Source organism: Engystomops pustulosus, chromosome 1, assembly GCF_040894005.1.
Source record: "Engystomops pustulosus chromosome 1, aEngPut4.maternal, whole genome shotgun sequence".
NCBI lineage: Eukaryota > Metazoa > Chordata > Amphibia > Anura > Leptodactylidae > Engystomops > Engystomops pustulosus.
In genome coordinates, this window is record NC_092411.1 from 106,942,766 (window position 1) to 106,965,595 (window position 22,830).

A 22,830-nucleotide genomic window follows, 5' to 3' on the forward strand; every position below is an offset into this window, starting at 1 on the left:
CAGTCGGTAGCTCTAGGCACAGCAGCAGTGCCATCGCTAAGCGACAGCAGGTGGTGCTCAAACTGCTGAGCCTAGGCGATAAAAGGCACACCGCCCAAGAGCTGTTACAGGGCATCACGGAGCAGACTGATCAGTGGCTGGCACCTCTGAACCGGAAGCCAGGCATGGTTGTGTGTGACAACGGCCGTAACCAGGTGGCGGCTCTGCAACTCGGCAGACTGACACATGTGCCATGCCTGGCCCATGTGTTAAATCTCATAGTTCAGCGATTCCTCAAGACATACCCCAATCTGTCTGATTTGCTCACGAAGGTGCGCTGCATCTGTGCGCATTTCAGGAAGTCCAGCACAGATCCTGCCACTCTCAGGGCAGCGCAGCACCGCCTCCAACTGTCCGCTCACCGACTGTTGTGCAACGTGCCAATGAGGTGGAATTCAACATTAACCATGTTATCCAGAGTTTACCAGCAGCGCAGAGCGATTGTAGACTGCCAACTTCCACCATAACTGGTAGTCAGGTCAGTCAGCTTCCTCAAGTCTACAATGAGGAGTGGACGTGGATGTCTCATATCTGTCAGGTGCTGAGTAACTTTGAGGCGTCAACACAGATGGTTATTGGCGATGTCGCCATCATCAGCCTCACCATCCCGCTGCTTGGCCTGTTGAAAAACTCTCTGGTCAGCATGAAGTCGTTCAGCGTGCATGGGCAGAAGAAGAGGAGTTGGAGGAGGAGGAAATGGACAGTCAGGCCAGTGAGGGGGGTGAATTCTTGCGCGTTGGTACTCTGGCGCATATGGCAGATTTCATGCTAGGCTGCCTATCCCGTGACCCTCGCGTTCAAAGAATTTATTCCAGCACCAATTACTGGGGATTCACTCTCCTAGACCCACGGTACAAGCAAAATCTTTCCACTCTCATCCCTGGAGAGGAAAGGAGTGTGAGAATGCATGAATACCAGCAGGCCCTGGTGCACAAGCTGAAACAGTATTTCCCTTCTGACAGCGCTAGCAGCAGAGGGCGTACTTCTGCGTGAGAAGTAGCGAGGGAGAGTAGGCGAGCAGGAAGCTTGTCCAGCACTGGCAGGGGTACGCTTTACAAGGCCTTTGCCAGTTTTATGTCACCCCAGCAAGACACTGTCACCTGTCCCCAGTCTCGGCAGAGTAGGGCTGATCTTTACAGAAAGATGGTGAGGGAGTACGTAGCTGACCATACCATCGTCCTAAATGATCACACAGCTCCCTACAACTACTGGGTTTCAAAGCTGGACATGTGGCACGAACTGGCGCTGTACGCCTTGGAGGTTCTTGCCTGCCCTGCCGCTAGCGTCTTGTCCGAGCGGGTTTTCAGTGCAGCTGGTGGCATCATCACGATAAGCGTACATGCCTGTGTACACGACTGACAGCGCTGACAGGCTGATGCTTATCAAGATGAATAAAGCCTGGATTTCTCAGGATTTCCATTCTCCACCAGGTGAAAGAAGCTCAACCTGAATAATGTATGCACTCCTCCTCCTCATTTTAATCCTTCTCCTCCTCTTTGTACAGTAAAGCAGAGGAAACTGGCTATTTTTTGCCAGGGCCAACTGTCTCTAGCTATAGTACTCTATGTATTTAATTCTTCTGGAGGGCCAGCTACCCGTTCCTCTATTTTAAACATTTTTGGGAGTGCCACATACAGGTACTCTATGTATTTAATTTTTCTGAAGGACCACCTACCTGCTCCTCTGGTTTGAAAACTTTTTTGGACTGCCACATACAGGCACTATCTAAATGTAATTGTCTCCATAGCAGCCTCCACATGTCGTCTTTATAGCTGCCTCCACACGTTGTCTCCATTGCTACCTCCACACATCATCTCCACAGCTTCCACCAAAAGTCGTTTATATAGGTGCCTCCATACATCGTCCCCTTAGCAAACAAGCTGTGTCAGGCAGAATATTGGGTTGTTTTAAAGGCTTCCACTTCAAACTTGTTAACTTTGTCACCACCCTGCTGTGTTATCCACAAAATATACCGCCAAACTTTTATCACTGACCGATATTATTTCAGCGCTTCTTAATCAAACGAACTGTGTCAGGCTCATTTTTCTGGTGTTTCACCAGATACGTTATGGAACTTGGTCACTATGTTGCCACCATGCTGTGTTATCGACTAAATATACCGTCAACATTTTGTTCACATAGGAAATCATTTCAGCACTTTTTGCTCACCTCCTTTGGTTCCTCTCTGCCACCTTAACCAGGCAAAATACTAATACATACAGTCCTACATGTTATCCTAGCCAAAAAGAATTTTTAAAATTGGTTTGAAGCCTGCGTCCATTTGGGGATTGTCGCCATGCCACTCTATAGCCTGCCGCTGCCTCTGCATGCCATCTTCTATAGTGTCAGGGTCAATTTTTGGATGTTTTAGATGCTATCTAGCCTCTTTCGGTCATTCTGTCATCGCCATGCTGTTGCCCATAATTTTGGCATAATGGTGCAATTAAGCAGCCTCAGAGGCATCCATGCATGCTGCCCCTGCTGTTTTCTGTCCATTTCCATGGTGTTTACATCATTTTCTGAGGTTCCCATGTGTTTGGCCAAGCTTCCCTGTGCAGACCCTTCGTTCCCTTGAAAAATGCTGGAGTCTCCCATTGACTTCAATGGGGTTAGTTATTCGAGACGAGCACTCGAGCATCGGGAAAAGTTTGTCTCGAATAACGAGCACCCGAGCATTTTAGTGCTCGCTCATCTCTAAGAATGTGCCATATTTTTCATTGCTAAAAAAATGTGTAACTTTTTAAATCTAACATTTAGGGCAAAACATAAGATCTATCACTACAATTACAACAATAACTTTACTGTTCTTGGTGAAGCGGGTTAAACAGTATATATTTCTATTTTGCCACTTTGTGTAGCAATGTCAGTTTTGATCTATATATGTATGCAACTGGTCTAAGCCAGAGAGAAAAACTATTCTAAACACGCTTAAAAGTTAAGATATATACCAACATGCAGACCCTGTAAACAATCAAGAAACATTTACTGAGATTTCAGTCACAATAAATTTAATTAATAATTCACAATAATAATAACTGACATCAGATCACCATGACATAAAACCAATCTTAAAATATTGGTGGACAAAAAGTTAACCGCTACTCATGATATAATGAACTCATATTGAGAAAAACAGATACATATAATACATATATACCATTCAACAAGTGTTGGAAAATTCTATAAAACAGTGTGCAAACTAGCATAATGAAAAACAGCAATAATGAATTAGAATGCTATGCATAACATTTAATACATAGACATTTTCAATAGAAAATTTAATTAGTAACGCAAAATGTCAAGTAGTAGCCATACAAGATGGGACACCCGGCTAGGACAATACCCATACAAACAGATACTAGAAATAAAGTGCATAGAGCTAGAAAATTCATGTATACCAACCGGGTTGCATAGTACTCCGGAGTATAAGCGATGAACCACTGAACCCTGACGCACGTTTCGCCGTCGCTTCCTCAGGAGGATATATTGCTTCTGTTGGCCAAGTTGGGAAACATCATTGTATAACTCTTTAATATTCACGACAGGTTATCACTTGTCTTTATTCAAGCAAGTGTATTTGAATTGCTGCTTATTTTTGCAGAATGACTTAGAAATTAACAGATTAATTAAAAGCTCCCCTTGAACTTATATATGGTGCATTTTTATTTTATACTGGGAACTGAAGCAAAGCAGACTGCAAAAATTAATTGAGTCTTCTCTGTTAGTAGTAAAATGCAAATAAAACCATAGGGGGCAGCATATTGATAACTACAAGTAATGATCATTATCCTAAAAATGTTGATTATTTTTGTTTTATTTTCTTCTTCAATCACACTATGCTATTTATACACTTCATAGATTTCTTACATTGCGTATTATCAAAGCCCCCCAAAAATGCTTCTAACTGTGTTCAATTATATGGAATTCAATTCTAATGAATACAGCACAAATGTTCTTTTAATTAGATGCTTCATAAATGATGTTTTACTATTTTTGGAGGCTTTTGAATGCACTTTCATTTAACATCACTTCTACAGGTTTCGTAAGCTAGATGCGCTGAAAAGAAGAGCAGTCTTTCTGTTTTAAATCATAAATATATTTTAGTTGCCACAAAAAGCACTCAGATGCAGTAGTATCCTCCTTAAAACTCTGTCAACACTCTTGTACAGAAAATCCAAGTACTAACAAAGGGGTTTATTTAGCTTAATGCCAGTCTTCTTAAAATACCTCAGATAAATTTATTATGGTGTCTCTTATAAATTAATTTAGGGCCTGATTTAGGGACTTTCTGAAGTGACCTTATGTGATAGTAATGCTGGTTCTGGAACCAATAGATGAGAGCCCTACTGGTCTAGTGTTCTTTTTTTTCTGTAATGAACTTCTTTTTATCAAGATTTCAAATCCATTTACGAAAATATTTAGTTCTACAAAAAATATATAGATCCTAAATAGAATATTTGATGTATAGAAAGTCACTACATTTAAAAAAAAATGCTAACAAATTCTTATCAAAGAAAAATGTATCAGTTTCTTAGGATGGTCTATGGAGAATGCAAAAAAAAATCTGAGTATCTGAGTGAGATAATGGCAGGGGCATCAGGGAGGTTGCTACAACTAACGTTAAAGGACATTAATCATCAGATTACCTGATGGTAGATGACTACAGATGATCCACTAATTAAACCCCTAGTTACAAACAGACCTCTGGATGTTGGTAATTTACTGTACTTTATCCCTAGACTATAATAATCAGCTCTAACAGTTACAAAATGTGTCTGCAGTCAAGCCTTGTTGTTAATCGTGGTTCTTATGACAACCCAACATTTTTAAAATTCAATTGTCACAGAGATCAAATTCTGGCTGGGGTTACTATAATAAAGTATACAGTTCAGACTTACATACAAATGCAACTTAAGAACAAACCTACAGAGCCTATCCTGTACGTAACCCAGTATTATATACCTCCCTGTCCTGTCCCCACGTGTCCCAAGCTTCATTTTTTACATCTTTGTATGGCCACAATTCTGTGAAAAATGTGTGTCAGCCGCATTCTGAGAACCATTGAGATTTTAAAAGAGAGCGGATGACCTCATTGTCTGGCATAATACAGATGGAGCCTGATGGTGCTCTGCAGAGTACCACAGACTAATTTGCATATCTTAGAAACCATTTAATTTTTTACTTATAAACTATATATTTTTTACAGAAATGCGGCCATACAAAGATATAAGAAATTAAATCTGGGAAACCCAGGGACGGGACCGGTAGGTACATAATAGCCATCTACCTTTAACTTTAACTTTCTATTTCACACCTAGTTATGAAAACTAGTACTCCTCTATAAAGACATCTGTTTGCACATGACTGTAATTTATTAATCAAAATCTTATATTTATTTCTGCTGATTTGGAGACACTATGACAGCTAATATTTACAGTCTAGCAGAGGGGAAACTAAAAGGAGAGTTCTTGCTTCCTGACTTGAGTCTTTATTCTCTGAGATTTTGCCAATTAAAGGATATCTACCACCAGGATGAAGGACTGTAAAACAAGTACACTTACATTTAGGTGTGTGCCCTTTCTGGCAGGATTCACTTTTCTTTTAGCTTTTTATGCTCATGGTTTTACAAAAAAAAGGCTTTACAAATTATGCTAATAGGGACTCCGGGCTCAATTAACATCTATGGAGTCTGGGGCGCCTCAGATTAATTTGTATAAGTTTTAAAAACCTTTTTTCTTGTGAAAACAAGGACATGGGAAGCTAAAAGAAGAGCAGATCCTGCCAGAGAGGACAGATACCAGCATGTAAGTGTGACGTATTCATGGGGGGGGGGGATCCGAGGCGCTGCTTCACCCCCAGACCGACCATGCCACTCCATAGGCTAGTGGTGACTGCGAGGCATCATGCGGCAGTCGCCACCCATAGCCCCGCCCCCTCATGAATATGCCCGACGACTTACAGCACGGCTATTGTACATCTCTGCAGTGTTTGCTAGTGTTATCGGAGGTTTCCGATAACGGTAGCAGTGTAACACTGCTGGGACTGTTGTAGCACTAGGAGCAGCTTACTTTAGTAAGCCGTTTTTACATATGACAGGTCCTCTTTAAGCATGACTTTTAGGAAGCCTAATTATATGATATGTAATTAAGGCAAAACCAGTTAATCAATTCCAGGAGAAAGGACTGGAAAATGCACACGTTTGAATGCACTTTACAAATCATAATGGGATACATACAAATAAAATAATACAAAAATAGTCATATGGAAATATAGGAGAATTTTTTTTCAGGATTGCATCAATTGAACATAATTACAAAATATACTACCATTGGTAGTCAAAGAGGATCATATGCAGACATACTTTATAACATAACTTGTATTCATTATTCATAAAATAATAATGCTATTGTTGTGCAAAAATAACATGCCTTAACAGTTAACAGTGTCCCATCTTCAGGAGAGTGGGGGGACTCAGGTAGTCAGTTGGTAGATAATAGGTGTAAGCACTCATATATGTATTAATGCCTTACTGTAAACCCATATACTGAATATAAGAAACCAATAGTTAGTGGTTCTGGATAAATAATCCCTCAATTCGGCAAACACAGCAGTTTGTGGTCTAATTCCAACAGTTGTACTGTTTCATTTATATCCTGCTGTTATTCCCTGCTGGATGTTTATTAGGAAAATGGTGACAGCTCATCTGTGGAAGTGGACAAGTGTTTGGTGTATTCACGTGGGCACCAGTGCACATTAGATAATGGTCGCCTCGACAAAAAGTGAAAAAAAGGGAGTTTTGAAACATTTAGAAAGCACCAGAAAATGCAAACTACTGTAATAACATATATTTGATTACATATTTTTCAGTTCTAAATGGCTTTTAGATATTTCTGCAATATTTTCCATAACAGCATGTATTATATTTTGGCAGGTGCTTACAAAAACTGCTGAATCAGCAGGCTACAATAATAAGCTTCCCATTCAGCAATTTCATGTTCTAACAAACATTCTGGCTGTGACATGAATGTAGTGAGATTTTATTTTATTACTCCACAATATATTTTATAAATACTGCATATACTACAAAAAAATGTAACTTTTAAATTATGTCTTTTCATTTTGGAGGTACATTGTTTGAGTTTAATGTTATCTAACATGATATACACAGAAGGCTGTATTTGTATTGATGGACCTGCATCTTTTTCCAACCTTGGCCCAGATTTATTAAAGGAAATCTACCATTTGATTCGATGCATTATGAAGCAAACATACCTAGAGATCGCTGTAGCGACACTGAGGCAGAAACACATCTTGTTTATTGCCGGAACTGAGTGGTTTAGCTCGAAAAACAGCTGCCGTACACAAGAGCTGCCTGAACTGTCCATCCGTCTGGATGACTCATACACAGTATCTGGGGTATGGTGCAGTGATTGATTACTTCTGCTTGTCAGGGAAAACACAGTCATGACGAATTCTCAGCTTATTCTGGGCAGCACAAGACTGGAGCAGTGCATAATTAGGGTAAGAGGAGAGCGCCTGGGCGGCCACAGAAGCAACAGAACCTCATTATCATAATTGTATAATTGTTTTTTCAGCAAAACCACTCAGTTCAGAGATTAAACAAGATATGTTTCAGCATCAGTGTAGCTACAGCATTCTTAAAGGGGTATTCTGGGCATTTATATTCAATTAAATAATTCTGCCATATAATTCTGCCATATATATATATATATATATACCTTATATACTCGAGTATAAGCCTAGTTTTTCAGCACAAAAAATGTGCTGAAAAACCCAAACTCGGCTTATACTCGAGTCAAAAAAATAAATCAAAACTCACCTTTCCGGTGGCCCACGTAGATCTTCTGTGTGATCCATCCGCTGCAATGGCATTGTTGTGCTGCACAACGGGGGGGGGGGGGTTGGGAAGGGGGCTGGGGGGGTTATATACACTGGGGCAGTGCCTACCAGGCTATATACACAGGGGCACGGGCTGGCAGGCTATATACTATGGGGCAGGGTCTGGCAGGCTATATACTGGGGAGGCTGTGACCAATGCATTCCCCCCCCCCCGCTTATACTCGAGTCAATAGATTTTCCCTTTTTTGTGGTAAAATTAGGGGCGTCGGCTCATACTCGGGTCGGCTTATACTCGAGTATATACGGTATATATATATATATATATATATATATATATAAAATTAGATTTCATTCAAAAAAATGATAATTTCCCATAAATGTGGTCATTTGGTCCCTTAGAAACAAGACTGGGTATTCCCTTAGAAACAAGACTGGGTATTCCAGTGCTGAGTCGGACCCTGCACCACATTTATCATGCAAATTCCAACAGAAGTGTGTAGCATGCCTCCAGATTTATCACGGCTTTTACTCCTGAATACTGCTGTGCAAGCCTTAAAATAAAAGGAAAAACAAGACATATGCATACAACTGGCCCAATAGTGTATAAAAATATCACAAGTTTTATTCATTTTAATCATACCCACAACAGCTGTCTGTGACAAATCTGCTCCCGCAGCTCACGACTTACTTCTTCCAGTTTACCCCACAGCCAGGAATAGCAATAATTTCCCCCCTTACGCCACCTTCACACCAAGTATTAGAAGAAACATACATTGTGGTTGCAAATTTTTGGACGTTTTTGCAAATCTCCTCCAGATATTAATATCTTGTATGGCAAAATGTAAACACATTTTTAAAGTTATCTAAGCCAATACAATACAGTATTTTTCGGACTATAAGGTGCACCGGAGTATAAGGCGCACCTGATTATAAGGATGAATGACCAGCAGGTGGCAGACCTGTGCACAGTTCAAGGCAGCTGTTGTCTGTCAGTACAGTTCATATATAAGGCGCACTGGACTATAAGGTGCACTTTTGATTTATGAGAAAATCAAAGGATTTTTAGTGTGCCTTATAGTCCGAAAAATACGGTACATTTGGGAGATTTAAGGTTCTGTTAACATTATCAGTTTTTTTAATATCCTCTTACAGTACTACATTGTAGTGTTGTTGTTATTAATTTCACCTATATCCACATATGGCACTACTAGTGTTTTAAAATGAGGAAAGCAGTAACAGGGATGTGGCTATGTTACTGCTGCTGCTGGTCGTGATGGAGATGGTGCTGCAGGGAGAGGACTTGTTCCATCTCTGCCTGTAACAACTCCCTCTGGTGCAAGCGGACGCCAGGGTGAGCAGAATATACAACATACAGTAGGTATGGAAAGTATTGAGACCTATTTAAATTTTTCAGTCAATGTGCTCATCAATGTACTCTCTTAAACCCATATTGAATGTAAAAAACTGAAATGTTGATATTTGTGAATACTTTATTAAACAAGAAAAACTGAAATAGGACATAGTCATAAGTATTTGGACACTTTACTTAGTATTGAGTAGAAGACCCTTTTGGAGCTAGTATAGTCATGAGTCTTTTTGGGAATGATGCAACAAGTTTTTCACACCTGGATTTGGGGATCCACTGCCATTATTTCTTGCAGATCCTCTCCAGTTCCCTTAGGTTGGATGGTGAAGGTTGGTGGAAGCCATTTTAAAGTCTCTCCAGAGATGCACAATTGGGTTTAAATCCGGGCTCTGGCTGGGTCATTCAAGAATGGTCACAGAGTTGTTCTGAAGCCATTACTTTGTTATTTTAGTTGAATTAGGCCCCTTTCACACTTACGTTTTTCACGCGCGTTTTCTGCGTGTGCTTTTGGCGCGCAGAACTTGCCTTGCACTCTGACCCATTGTAATCAATGGGTCTTTTCAGACTTGCATTTTTTTCACGCACACACACGCGCGTTTAAATCTCGACATGCTCTACTTTTGCAAGTCACGCGCGTGAAAAACGCACCATACAAGTCTATGGAGATGCATCAAAAAATGCATTGCACTCTGAGACACTTGCAAGTGCAATGCAAGTGCAATGCTTTATTCACGCATCAATTGCCATAGAAAAGATAGAGCTCAGTCCTGAGTCCATTTCAAGCGCATTTTCTGCGCGTGAAAAACGCATTGAAATTGCATTGAAATTGCATTGAAAACGCGTGTGAAAAACTGAGACACTGAACAAACTCTGACTGAAAACTGATTGCACTCTGATGCAAAATGTGCATTTTTCACTGATCGCACCCTGATCAAACTCTTACGTGATCTGCAACGCAAGTGTGGAAGGGGCCTTAGGGTCATTGTCCTGTTGGAAGGTGAACCTTCAGCCTAGTCTGAGGTCCAGAGCACTCAGGAATAGGTTTTCATTTAGGATATCTTTGTACTTGACCTCATTCATCATCCCATAAATTGCAACCAGTTGTCCTCTACCTACAGCTGAAAAACTCCACCATAGCATGATACTGCCACCACCATGTTTCACTGTTGGGATTGTATTTGGCATGTGATAAGCAGTACCTGTTTTTCTCCACACATACCACTAAGAATTAACACCAAAAAGTTCAATCTTCATCTCATACCAAAGAATTTTATTTCTCATAGTCTGAGACTTATTCATGTGTTTCTTTTTGCAAACTGTATGTAGGCTTTCATATGTCTTGCACTGAGTAGAGGATTCCATCGGCATCTTTGGCAATAAAGCCCCGACTGGTGGAGGGCTACAGTGACAGTTGACTTTCTCCCATATGCCTACTGTATTTCTAGAGCAAAGCCATAGTGATTTTGGGGTTCTTCTTTATCTCTCTCACCAAAAAAACTCCCACAATTGCTTAGTGAGGCTGGACGAGATTGAGGAAGAGTTGTGTTCATCCCAAACTTCTTTCATTTAAGGATTATCGAGGCCACTGTGCTCTTAGGAACCTTGACTGTAGCAGAAATTATTTTGTTACCTTGGTCAGATTTGTACTTTGCCACAATTCTGTCTCTGAGCTTCTAGGGCAATTATGTAGACTTCATGATTCTCATGTGCAATGTGAGGCCTTCTATAGACAATTAAGGTCAATCAGTTAAATTAGACACAGATTGGTTCCAATGAAAGAGTAGAACCATCTCAAACAAGTCAGAAGGAAATGGACAGTATGTGACTTAAATATGGTTGCCACAGCAAAGAATCTAAATACTTATGACCATATGATATTTCAGTATTTCTTGCTTAATACATTAACAAAAATATCTACATTTCTGTTTTTTATTGAATATGGGGTGCATAATGTATGTTAATGAGGAAAAAATAACTTTTTCTTAACTTGACTTACTAATTTGCTGCAATGAAGCAAAGAGTGAAAAATTTAAAGGGATCTGAAAACATTATCAATTACATTGCAGATATTGCCTGAGCTTCCAAGTGATGATCTTTACCACACTCAACCTCTGTTGAAAGTACAGAACCCCCCTACCCCTCCCCCTTGAGAACAGCAAAGCCGTCTCAGAAAAAAAGTAAAAAAAAGTCATGGAGCAGTCACTCATGCTGTATGATGTCTCTTGTAGCCGAGATTCCAAATTTGCTGGTTTCAAAATGTAAACTGTCTAATTTTTTTGCGTCTTACTTTTTATATATTTGTTCAATGTTTAACTTTGTGTTAAGGTAGGTGGGTCTAGTATGACAAGCCTTTGGCTCTGCAAGTTCTTCATTACCAAATGATTAAAACAAACAATTAAAAGTTGTCACTTAGCATAAAATTGTCATTGCTGTCAAATTTTATGTATTTATAATAATTGAAAACTTAAGACTGCAAGTTAGATTCATACTTTACATAAATTTCTAATTTCACAGTAATAGTCATAATTTTTCATGCTGATTGGATCATTGCTATTCAAAATTAGGGTCTTTTGGCAGGATAGCAGCCTGAAAAATAAGGCATATACATTTTCTATTTAAGAAAATTCCAAATAACACTTACTGAGCCATGCATATGGCTAACAATACACTAATAATTTCAATGACAGGGAGAGGTCATGTAAAGTGCTAGTACAGTATCCTTTAATAGAAACATACTGTATAATTGTTCCCCCTGATACACTAGAACTTGCTATTAAAGCAACATCTAGTTGGCTTAACATACTGGAAGCAGAGTTCTGTTCTGCGTTTATAATAATGATCTCCTTTCTCCTCTCATACTCCACTCATACTCTCCTCTCATGAAGTCCCTGAGGTCTTGCAGGGGAGCATGGGAAAATGCCTGGACAGGTGAGACTTCCAGGGGAGGACTCTGTGCAGAGTTTACCCTCATCTACACTGTCTCAGGACAGAACCTGTCCATCTGCCTTGGCAACTGGGTCAGAGGCGGAGAGGAAGTGGACGCCTGTGGTCACAGGGACCATCGCTGTTGGGACCTGAATTCGGAGCCTTGTAGTGCGGCTGTAGACTGCAGCAATAAAATCTTATTTTTAACAGTTAAATTGGAAACACTTTACATTTCTGTATGGGTTTATTGCCTAATTTATTTGCAAGACCTCTAAAAATATCTTTAGGGACAAGATATTGATTCTTTGCAAAGACACGCAGAACTATTTAAAACAAATTGTAAGCAGAAGATGAATATTTAGCAATGTCTTTTATGAGTTTTGAAATTCTTGGAAAAAAAAACATATTTCAGTTATCAGGGCCCACCATTAAAAAAAGCTAAATGCATTTTAGACAAGTGATGGATAGTGATGGTAATGTGTTTCAGCTAATGTAAGTGCTTCAATATTATCAGTAGACACATAAGTTCAAATTTTAAAGCTCCATTATTTTAAGCTGCAAAAATCTGTGAATATGTCATTATTATTAAAATAGTATAGTCATGCAGTTTGGAAGTAATTGGAAGAAGACCCCGCGGGCTACAAATCATGCAAAGAAGAAAATGGATGTGGCAATCAGCACCGGTATGAAAGGCATAGCCAAATATCATTCAGTAAAGTATTCATGCTTCAATTTCGTTTTTGTATTTTTAAAACATAACATCAATCCCCTGAAAACAAATATTTATCCATCATGAAAAGAGGATATAAAAACATATTTAAAAGTACTTGGAGCAATTCATAATATAGCAAAGCAGAATAAAAATGCAATTTAATAAACATTAAGAATCTCAAAAGTAATGCCTGACTGTGTAATTACAATTTCTTACAATATGAATGAAGGCAAGAAATTACTATTGAAATTTCAAAGGATGGTTTAGCGTTGGATTTTAAATCTATATTATTGACAATTTTTAAAGAAGAAGTCTTCAAAAGTAGGAAATGTTTGTGTGAAGAGCTATTTTGTCATATAAATGAGCAAGTACAGAGAAGCAGAAACTGATTACAGTTTTGTATGATTGACTAATACAGAAGTGTCCACCTAATGTTTCCCCATCTGATTATAATCAACATCAGATAACAAGTGCATGAACACAAAATAATCCTTAAAGGGGTTATCAGAGTCTAGGAATAATTTAGGGCCTTGCTGAGACGGGCTATTTAAAAATAATAAACGTGTTCTTACCTCCTTAGGTGCTGCTGATGTCCCGCGCCGTGGTCAGTCTGTTCTGTGCGCCGGTTTGTTTGCAAGGGTGCACAGGGATCTTCCGGCCGGCTGGAAGCTTCCATCCAACACCATCTTCCAGTGCTTACAATGCTGAGAGATAGGGACAGATGGGAGGAGCCGGTCACCTTGCTGGCCGGAAGCTCCCTGTGCGCGGCTTCTGTGCCCCTGTAAACAAACAGGGGCATGGATCAGATGGATTGTGGTGCGGGACATCAGCAGCACCAGACGAGGTAAGTACACGTTTATTATTTTTAAATAGCCCGCCCCAGTCTAGCCCTAAGTAACTTCTTAAACCTGGATAACCCCTTTAACCCAGTGCAGATATTGAACATTATGTTCTTCTTTTGCATGTAAACAATTGGTAGGGAACCCAATAGCATCAGTATTTACATGAGAGGAGTCTTGGGAACATGCAGGCAAAATTATATCTATTCATCTGTCTATTTATACTGAGGCCCACATTTACTAAAGGATGTGGGCCAGTTTTCTGTCTGACTTTGCATGTCCAGATTGCTTGCACAGGTATTTAAGAAGTGCCCGTGCCACATATGTTCTTCATGCATTGCACGTTTTGTCATTGAAATGGGTGTTCTGGTGCACAGTGGACCATGTGACACATTCAACATGCAAAGTCTGACAGATGTGTGTCACATCTCCTATGTTGAAGGTGCACAAAAATAATTGGTGCACTTGGTCAGTGCAGGGTGCGCCAGATTCATGAAGAACAAGTGCCAGAAATCATGAATCTGGTGTCCACCGCACACTACACAGGCAAACTGCACAAACAGATTGCATTTTAATGTGCCTGTGAGTCTGTTTATATTGCTCATTAGTGACAAATATGTAACGGGCCATTACTGTTATATCAGTGATCTCCATATGAGGACAGCACAAAGCATGTGTTTCCTAAAAATGCTAAAGACCATCAAGAAATACCCCCTCTCTTAATCCACAGGCACCTTTTATTTTTTTTACAGTATGTATAGCATAAAAATGGACAACAGATGCTAAGGCATAAACTTGTCACTGACATGTTCCATACATTTTTAGCCTTAGTCATAAACATTCAGAAGACCTTTGCTGTTATAAGTCAATATACTGGGCTCTGGAGGAATCAAGGGAGAGTGGAGCAATGGATTGAGAAATTGTAGGAGATGGCAAGTTCTGTGGAGGAAGCATGATTATATTTACAGGTGGTCCTCTACTCAGGAACGCCCAACTTACAGATGACCCCTAGTTACAAAAGCACCTCTGGATGTTGGTAATTCAATGTAATTTAGCACTAGGCTATAATAATCAGCTGTAGGATTTATGAAAGGTGTGTGCAGTTAAGCTTTATTGTTAATTCTGGTTCTTATGACAACTTAACATTTTTAATATCCAATTGTCACAGAGACCAAAAAAAATTTGTCTGGGGTTACAATGATAAACTATACAGTTCTGACTTAGATACAAATTTAACTTAAGAACAAACCTAAGACACCTATTTTGTACGTAAACCAGGGACTGCCTGTAGTTGTTTTGTTGAGTTTGTATTAGGATCGATGGTGGTCTCATTGCTGAGCTATTTGCAAGTATCCGACAGCAGTGTCCACCAACCTTTTTGTATCTGGGAACCAGCTGTACCCAAATTTTTTTCCAGGGATATGGCCCAGTAACTCTCTTACCATGGTCCCTGGTAAAAAATTGTGTGCTTTGCAAAGACTCCATGTATAACCCCAACCCATATAATGTCCCATTTCCTGCAGCCCCTGGTCTAAAATGCCTGCTTTCCTGCAGCTGCCCCTATTTCTTTAGCCCCCTTTTCATAACTTGATCAAAGAACCTTGGATAGAGAGTCCCAGAAACGGGCCAGTATTGCCCAATGGATAGGGTGATGATTTTAAAGAGGAAAAACGGAAAATCGCAAACTTCATGTAATACAGTTAGGCACAAGTTGTGATGAATATAATACACTGTGGACCCTCACCTGGTGGGTGATGAGAATATGGCTACAGAAAAGGGGACATTATAATACCCCTCTTTCTATAGTAACCCCCAAACACCTATAATGTCTTTTTGTCTTTAGGCTTCTCACTGTGAGCAAAAAAAATATACACATAACCATAAGTATAAGCCGACCTGAGTGTAAATGAAGTACTTGATTTTAGCACAAGAAAACCGAAAAAACTTAGCCTTGAGTATAAGCCTAAGGTGGGAAAAGCAGCCGCTACACCTTAATAAAATGTCTGCAGCAGTCTCCCCGCCGTTAATGGAATGTCCCCAGCAGTGCTCCCCTCAATTCAATGTACCCAGCAGTGCTCCCCCAATGCAATGTAGCTAGCAGTCCTCCCCTTTATTGAGAAATTAGCAGAGCAACAGTGCTGGGCATAGCCGTAGAGGTAAACTACCCGGCTCACAGTATTACATTTTTTATGCACCCCTGCCGGTAGAATTATTTCAGTTTGGATAGGAGTCATCAAGAACTAGGTGGGCATACAATTCTCTTCTTAAACAGACTGGGGGCTTTATTGGGTGGTCTTAAAGTGGAGTTGAAAGAAGTGGGCCAAGACATCCTATATTGACATGTAGGCAAGTGACGTTGTGAAAGGAGATAGCAGCAATTCTAGATGACACATAGAATAAAACATATTATATACTGTATTCGTGGATTATTGAAAAATTAGCTAATAGCAATTTTTCAGTTGGCAATTTTACCTAAATATATACAGAGAAAATGTAAGGAATCATTTTGTTTTAACAGTTTCTGTAATTACAAAGAACAGTTTTTAAACTAACCCCGGGTGGAATAGCAAGAAAACATCAAACTTTTATCATCCCAGTTAGCGCTATAATAAGATTAGGTGATGTTCTGTATTCCCTATGGCCATAATTAGCACAAGGCAATAGGATATACAGTACTTTATACAATTAACTTTTGCAGTATAATAGGTTAGTAGGCTGCTATTCAAGGAATATTGCTAACTTTTTTCCAAATTAAGGCTTATTTCCTGCTACTTTAAAGAAGAAGCTCATTTCCCTTTACCTTGTATCTTGCTGTTTCTAACAAAATACCCCCTGCAGCATTCATGAGCTAATCTAGATGCTTTTTTCCAGTACTTTTATAATAACAATAATTTACTTAGGTATTACTTAGCATACTTAAAATAGTAATAAAAGTATACTTCCAATTACATAGATAAACAATTATAGGGAAGTTGTCATCATGAATTGTACACTGTGTTCCCGTACTTTTGGTCTAGGTTGCTTATAACTATGTGCTAGAAAATGTAACATCCTGCTCCTTTCTATAAATTCTAACATCCAGCAGGGGATATGGCAATGTAGAATAAGATTATCTCCCTCTGGGCAGCTCCCCTACTGTCTAGGAAACAGAGCAGGACACTGACTTTAAGTGCATTTTCAAGAGCAGCCTTCAGCAATGAATGTGTCCAGTCTGTAGCGCTATGTCCAACAATAAACTGCTATGCAATGTAAAAAACAATGATTTCAGACACCTGCTAATTGGATTGAATTGGATATATATAATATACATACCATTATATAGATAGAAATAAATAATTAATATATAGAGTTATATTCCGTACAATACGTTCAACATTGCAAAATGTTTTTATTACCAAAAATTCCATTCACATTTACTCCATCAACCATCATTTCTCTGTAGCTTGTTAATACATCCAGACACTAATTATCTCTATACAAGCCTGGAAATATGAAACCTAATTTAAAGTTAATGATTTTTTGGGAAACATCTAAAAATCAAGCAGATTTTTGAAAGAACTAATTTACATTGCAGTTGCTTTCTTTCCAAGTGAAATTGAAATGAAATGATCTGGAAGCCCTTAGGATTCCCAATTTATATTGATATGTCTGATGTGACCTCTTAACTAAGAGGTTGCTGTATTCTTTTCTATTTTTGAATACTTTCACAAACTATAACAATACTTACCCTAATGAGTAATAGAAATAGAAAGATGAAAGCTAAATGCTGATTTTGTACATTTACCTTACAGTGAATTTAATCATGTTTACTGTATAATCTTTCCATCATAGTGTAAAGGTACTGATTAAAATAAGATAAGATAAGATAAGATAATCCTTTATTAGTCCCACAGTGGGGAAATTCACAGTGTTACAGCAGCAGAGAGGGTACAGAGAGTGAAGTACAAACTATGACAACAATAATATTAGGGATAAATGAACAAAAAGAAAAGGGGGATAAAAAGACAAAAAAGAGACAAGCAATGATCGGCAGTTTGATGTTTAGTCTGTGGATGGGACCTGCAGGGACTGGTTAGGTGGGGGGAGCAGGTTACTTCTGTTTGGGCCTTGTTTGTTGAACAGCCTGATGGCAGCGGGGAGGAATGACTTACGATAACGCTCCCTCTCACACTTGGGGTGAAGCAGTCGGTCACTGAATATGCTCCCCAATGCCACCACAGTCTCATGCAAGGGATGGGAGCTATTCTCCAGAATAGACTTCAACTTACACAGTGTCCTCCTCTCAGCTACCACCTGCACTGTGTCAAGAGGACCCCCCAGGACAGAGCTGGCTTTCCTAATCAGTTTGTCCAGTCTGCTCCTCTCCCGAGCTGAGATGCTGCTTCCCCAACAGACTATGCCAAAGAAGATGGCTGGTGCCACTACAGAGTTGAAGAAGGTCTTAAGAAGAGCCCCCCGCACTCCGAATGCCCTCAGCCTCCTCAGCAGGTGTAGCCGGCTCTGACCCCTCCTGTGAAGTGCGTTTATGTTCTCTGCCCACTCCAGTTTATTGTTGAGGAGGACACCCAAGTACTTATAGGACTTCACTGCCTCAATGTCTGTCCCATGGATAACCACCGGTTGAGAAGGAGGACTGTGCTTACGAAAGTCCATCACCATCTCCTTGGTCTTCCCAGCATTAATCCTAAGGTGGTTTCGCTGGCACCAGTCCACAAATTTCCGGATCAGTTCTTTGTACTCCCTGTCGTTCTCACCTGTAATGAGGCCTACTATTGCAGAGTCATCAGAGAACTTCTGGAGGTAGCAGCTACATGATTGTACCTGAAGTCTGCTGTGTACAATGTGAAGAGGAAGGGAGCCAGAACAGTACAGAACAGTACCAGAAAAATACCTAATAACAGTCAGGCACATAAAATGTTTTTATTGTTTTTATTCATTATTAATCTGTTAAAAAAATGATTGAATGAAAAGATGTTAACTAATATACTGTGAGCAAATATGAGTACATAAGTATGGACACTAATAAAATATTTATTTCAGGACTACATCATGTTATAACCTGACCAAAAATAGCTAAAAAAAATAGGGGGAAAAAAATTCTAATACTTTTTCAAAATGTAAGCTTAAAAATTCCTCAATAAAGTTGAAATTACAACAGCTACAGAACTTTAGTTAGCCAACAAAACAACCAACCTCCCAGTATAGTAGTTTTTCCAGGTATGGTCTACATGTTACTCTAGGGCAGTGATGGCTAACCTATGACACGCGTGTCAGTGCTGACACGCATAGCCATTTTCACTGACACGCGGCTGCCTGAGAGTTAAGTTTCATCCTACATGACCAGGTGCAGTAGCCGGGAGGCTGAGAGATTGCACTGAGCTTCCAGCACTCCCCCCTCCTCCTCCTCCCACGGGCCGACCTCTCCCCATGTGCGAGCTGTGGCTAGTGTCTCCAGTCAGAACAGGTATCAGCATGGGGCACAGCAGGAGAGGTGACCCGCCCTTACACCCGGGAGAGTCCTCTGCAGCTCCTGATAGTTGTGGTGGGGGGCGGATGGCAACACAGTCAGAGGTCACATCGCTGCTGCCTTGTGTGATGTCCCAGCAGCTGCCTCCTCTACACTGACCATCTCCACAGCAGGGGCAAGGGAGGACAACAACTCTCATCATATAGTAAGTAAGGTCAGTGCACTGTATGATAGAAGACAGTCATCAGGGCTTGTGTGTCTGTTTTGTGACGTACAAGTCCTGAAATAATTGCAACGCCTTGCAAATCGCCAGACATTGCGATTATTTTGCTCCTCACACCTTCTCCATGCCAAGAAGGCATAAGGGAGATGCAGACAGTGGCACCTGTTCCCTCGCTATAACCTGTGAAGCATTTACATACCTGTCTGATTGTAACCGATCTATTACAATGTGTGATTTGCACATAGTAATAGATGATTGGGAAAATCCCCATATACTGCCATACTGTAGAATGCCAGTATATGGTAGAATCAATCAGACAACCTACAGTTAAAGTACCCTAGAAATTAAATAGTATACAAATTTATTATTTAAACTATAAATATCACAAAATTATGTATTTTTTTGTCAAGGTGACACACCACCCGAGTTATGCTGGCTGGCGAATTTTGACACACCAAGCTCAAAAGGTTGCCCATCACTGCTCTAGGGTAAGAAAAAATAAAATTTTGGACCATTTTAGCCAGTTGAAGAAATTCCTGTTGCTTTTGATAGGTAAAATAATGTCACCTTCTTGACACTATGATACCTTTTAATGGCTAACTCAAGTATTAGATATTATAAGCAAGCTTTCAGGGCATCTTAGGTCCCTTCATCAGGCATGGTATAACAGGCTTTCTGTAGTGACACAGATTTTATACACAACGAACAGAGAAGTACAAAATTTTTTGGCTTCACTTCTCTGTTCATTGTGTATAAAATGTGTCACTTCAAAAAGCCTGTTATACCATGCCTGATGAAGGGACCTAAGCTTCATCATGGTTAAATAATACATGAATAAGCTTATGAATAAGTATTATTTCACAATATGGTTATGACTGAATGTTTTTATGATCTATTAATTCCCTATCAATTCTCCCCATCCCTTCTCTAATGGTGCCATGTAGGGATATTTAATCCTGAATGTTAAGAAGTTTTATATTCCGTTGCATTATCTGTATATTTTGAAGGGCTGAAACACATTATGAATGGATTCCTAGATAGGCCAGCTTGGAAGACTTTATATTATACTTTTCTCTTTTTGTATTATATTTGTGACTTTTTATTGGATATTTGCATATTGCATATATATTTGCATATATATGTATACTGTCACAAAAATTTGTGACTTTTCCACTTGTTTAGATTAGCAATAATTTCAAGTGTTGCACTTGATATAACTTTAAATTCCAGATTTGGAAGGATAGATATTCACAATTTTGTCACAAAAGTATCCTTCAGAAGTCAGAGAAATGTTAAAAAAGTAGAAACTTCTTTTATTAGAGCATAATAAACATCATGTACATCCATAAAAAGAGTTGCTTCAAAAGCGTAGGTCCGCCTACTCATTTTCCAAAATAGGGATGTCCCTAATTTTTAATGTTCTAATAAAGGAAATTTATACTTTAGAAAATTTGCTGGAGGATACTTTTTTGCATACTTATCTTATATGGATATATGGACCGTTAGCAATGCGGTGAACTTTTATTGTTTCCTGTGCGGTCCCTCCCTCTTCTTCCCTCCGTGCACCATAAAATTGCAGTGCAAAAGCAACACGTATGAAACTTATGATATGGTGAGATTCCTATATAATAAAGATAAATGTCCCCCTTTGTTTCCTGGGAGCATTGTTCCAGTTTTTTTTTTTTTATTTTATTGTTATATTTCCATGTCATGTAACTTTCACACTCTAACATCTAGTGCACATGTTGTGTTTCTTTAATGACTTAGCTGCTGAGCAATCTAATCTCATGATGATTTGACCTGACATGATTTCTGTACTGCATCTGAAGCTACGATGGACATTTTCAATCTTTATTGAGCGTCATTATATTATATGTCAATTGTAGTAAAGAAATAATAATGTACCTCATTTTCATGCAGTTTCTTTTAAATATGGGTTGGTTCTTCAATCTGCTGTAAACTGTCAAACATATAGACAGCTCCTGAAAACTGAACACTAAGTTGTGCCAATGAATGAATGATGAATAGTTAATTAGCATACCTAATTTGGTAGATAGCCATGTTCCGTGGAGCAATTTTGGAATCATTATTCATTAAATATAGGGCTTTGAGAAATAATCTCCCCTATAACCTATTTCATTTCTACAGTAAGGGAATAATTGGCAGCTAATGTAGTCAGCAACATTTAGGAATAGGCATTTACCATAAAATAAAAGACTGGATTGGAATATCTGAAATGTGTTAATTAATTTTGGTAAACATATTAAGCACATGCTATCACAGACTGGTGCAATCCAAATTAATTTAAAATGAATTCTTTATTTCTTCTTTAGTAGTATAAAATCAAGTAAACTACAGACGGTCCCCAGGTTACATACAAGATAGGGTCTGTAGGTTTGTTCTTAAGTTGAATTTGTATGTAAGTTGGAACTGTATATTTTATCATTGTAATCCCAGACAGAACTTTTTTGGTCTCTGTGACAATTGGATTTTAAAAATGTTGGGTTGTCATAAGAATCAATATTAACAATAAATCTTCATTACAGACACATTTGATAACTGTTATAGCTGATCATTGTAGCCTAGGACTAAAGTACAATAAATTACCAATATCCAGAGGTCTGTTTGTAACTAGGGGTCTACGCAAGACAGGACCTGGTGTAGAATTGTCTATCCATGTGGCCACACTTGGGATCACTGTCTATCTCATATATATATATCCAAATATGCTACATACTGTACAGTGGATGACAAGGACTAAAATTTCTTTGGATATCTGTCCTATCACTTCCAAAATGTCTTAAAGAGAACCTGTCATGCAAATAAACCTAACCAAAATAAATACATTATTAACCCCTTCGGGACTCAGCCCCTTTTGGCCTTAAGGCTTATAGTGACACAGGGCCTTTTTCAAATCTGCCCTGTGCCACTCACTATAAGTGCTTATAGCTTTGGAATGATATAATATATCCAGGGGATTTTGAGATTGTTTTCTCGTGACACATTGTACTTCAAATTAGTTTAAAAGGGGATGATATCTTTTGTGTTTAGTTATGAAAAAAAAACGAAATTTGGGAAAAATTCGGAAAGATTCTTTATTTTCAAAGTTCTAAATTCTCTACTTTTGAAGCAGATAGTCATAGCACCCAAATAAATTCATAATTTACATTTCCCAAATGTCTGCTTTATGTTGGCATGGTTTTTAAGATTCCACAAATTTTACTAGAATGTTATGAGGCTAAGAATTTTGGTACCATTTTTCCTATTTTTGGGAAAATCACCAAAACTAATATTTTGATGGACCTGCTAAACTTTTAATTGACTGTGAGAGGCCTAAATAATAGCTAAAATTGTTAATGATCCCATTATGGAAACTACACACCTCAACGTATGAAAAAC

At 39.0% G+C, this 22,830-nt stretch overlaps 1 protein-coding gene across 2 annotated transcripts in view; it reads right to left on the minus strand.

Annotated features, from left to right (window-relative positions):
- Window positions 1-17,597: 17,597 nt before the first annotated feature.
- Window positions 17,598-22,830, minus strand: part of LRRC2 (leucine rich repeat containing 2) — a 457,557-nt gene continuing 452,324 nt past the window's right edge. For both annotated transcript variants that reach the window (XM_072150807.1, XM_072150808.1), the window contains one exon: window positions 17,598-18,495. In XM_072150807.1, the coding sequence (XP_072006908.1) occupies window positions 17,783-18,495 (713 nt within the window). In that variant the 3' untranslated portion in view covers window positions 17,598-17,782. The remainder of the gene's footprint in view (window positions 18,496-22,830) is intronic.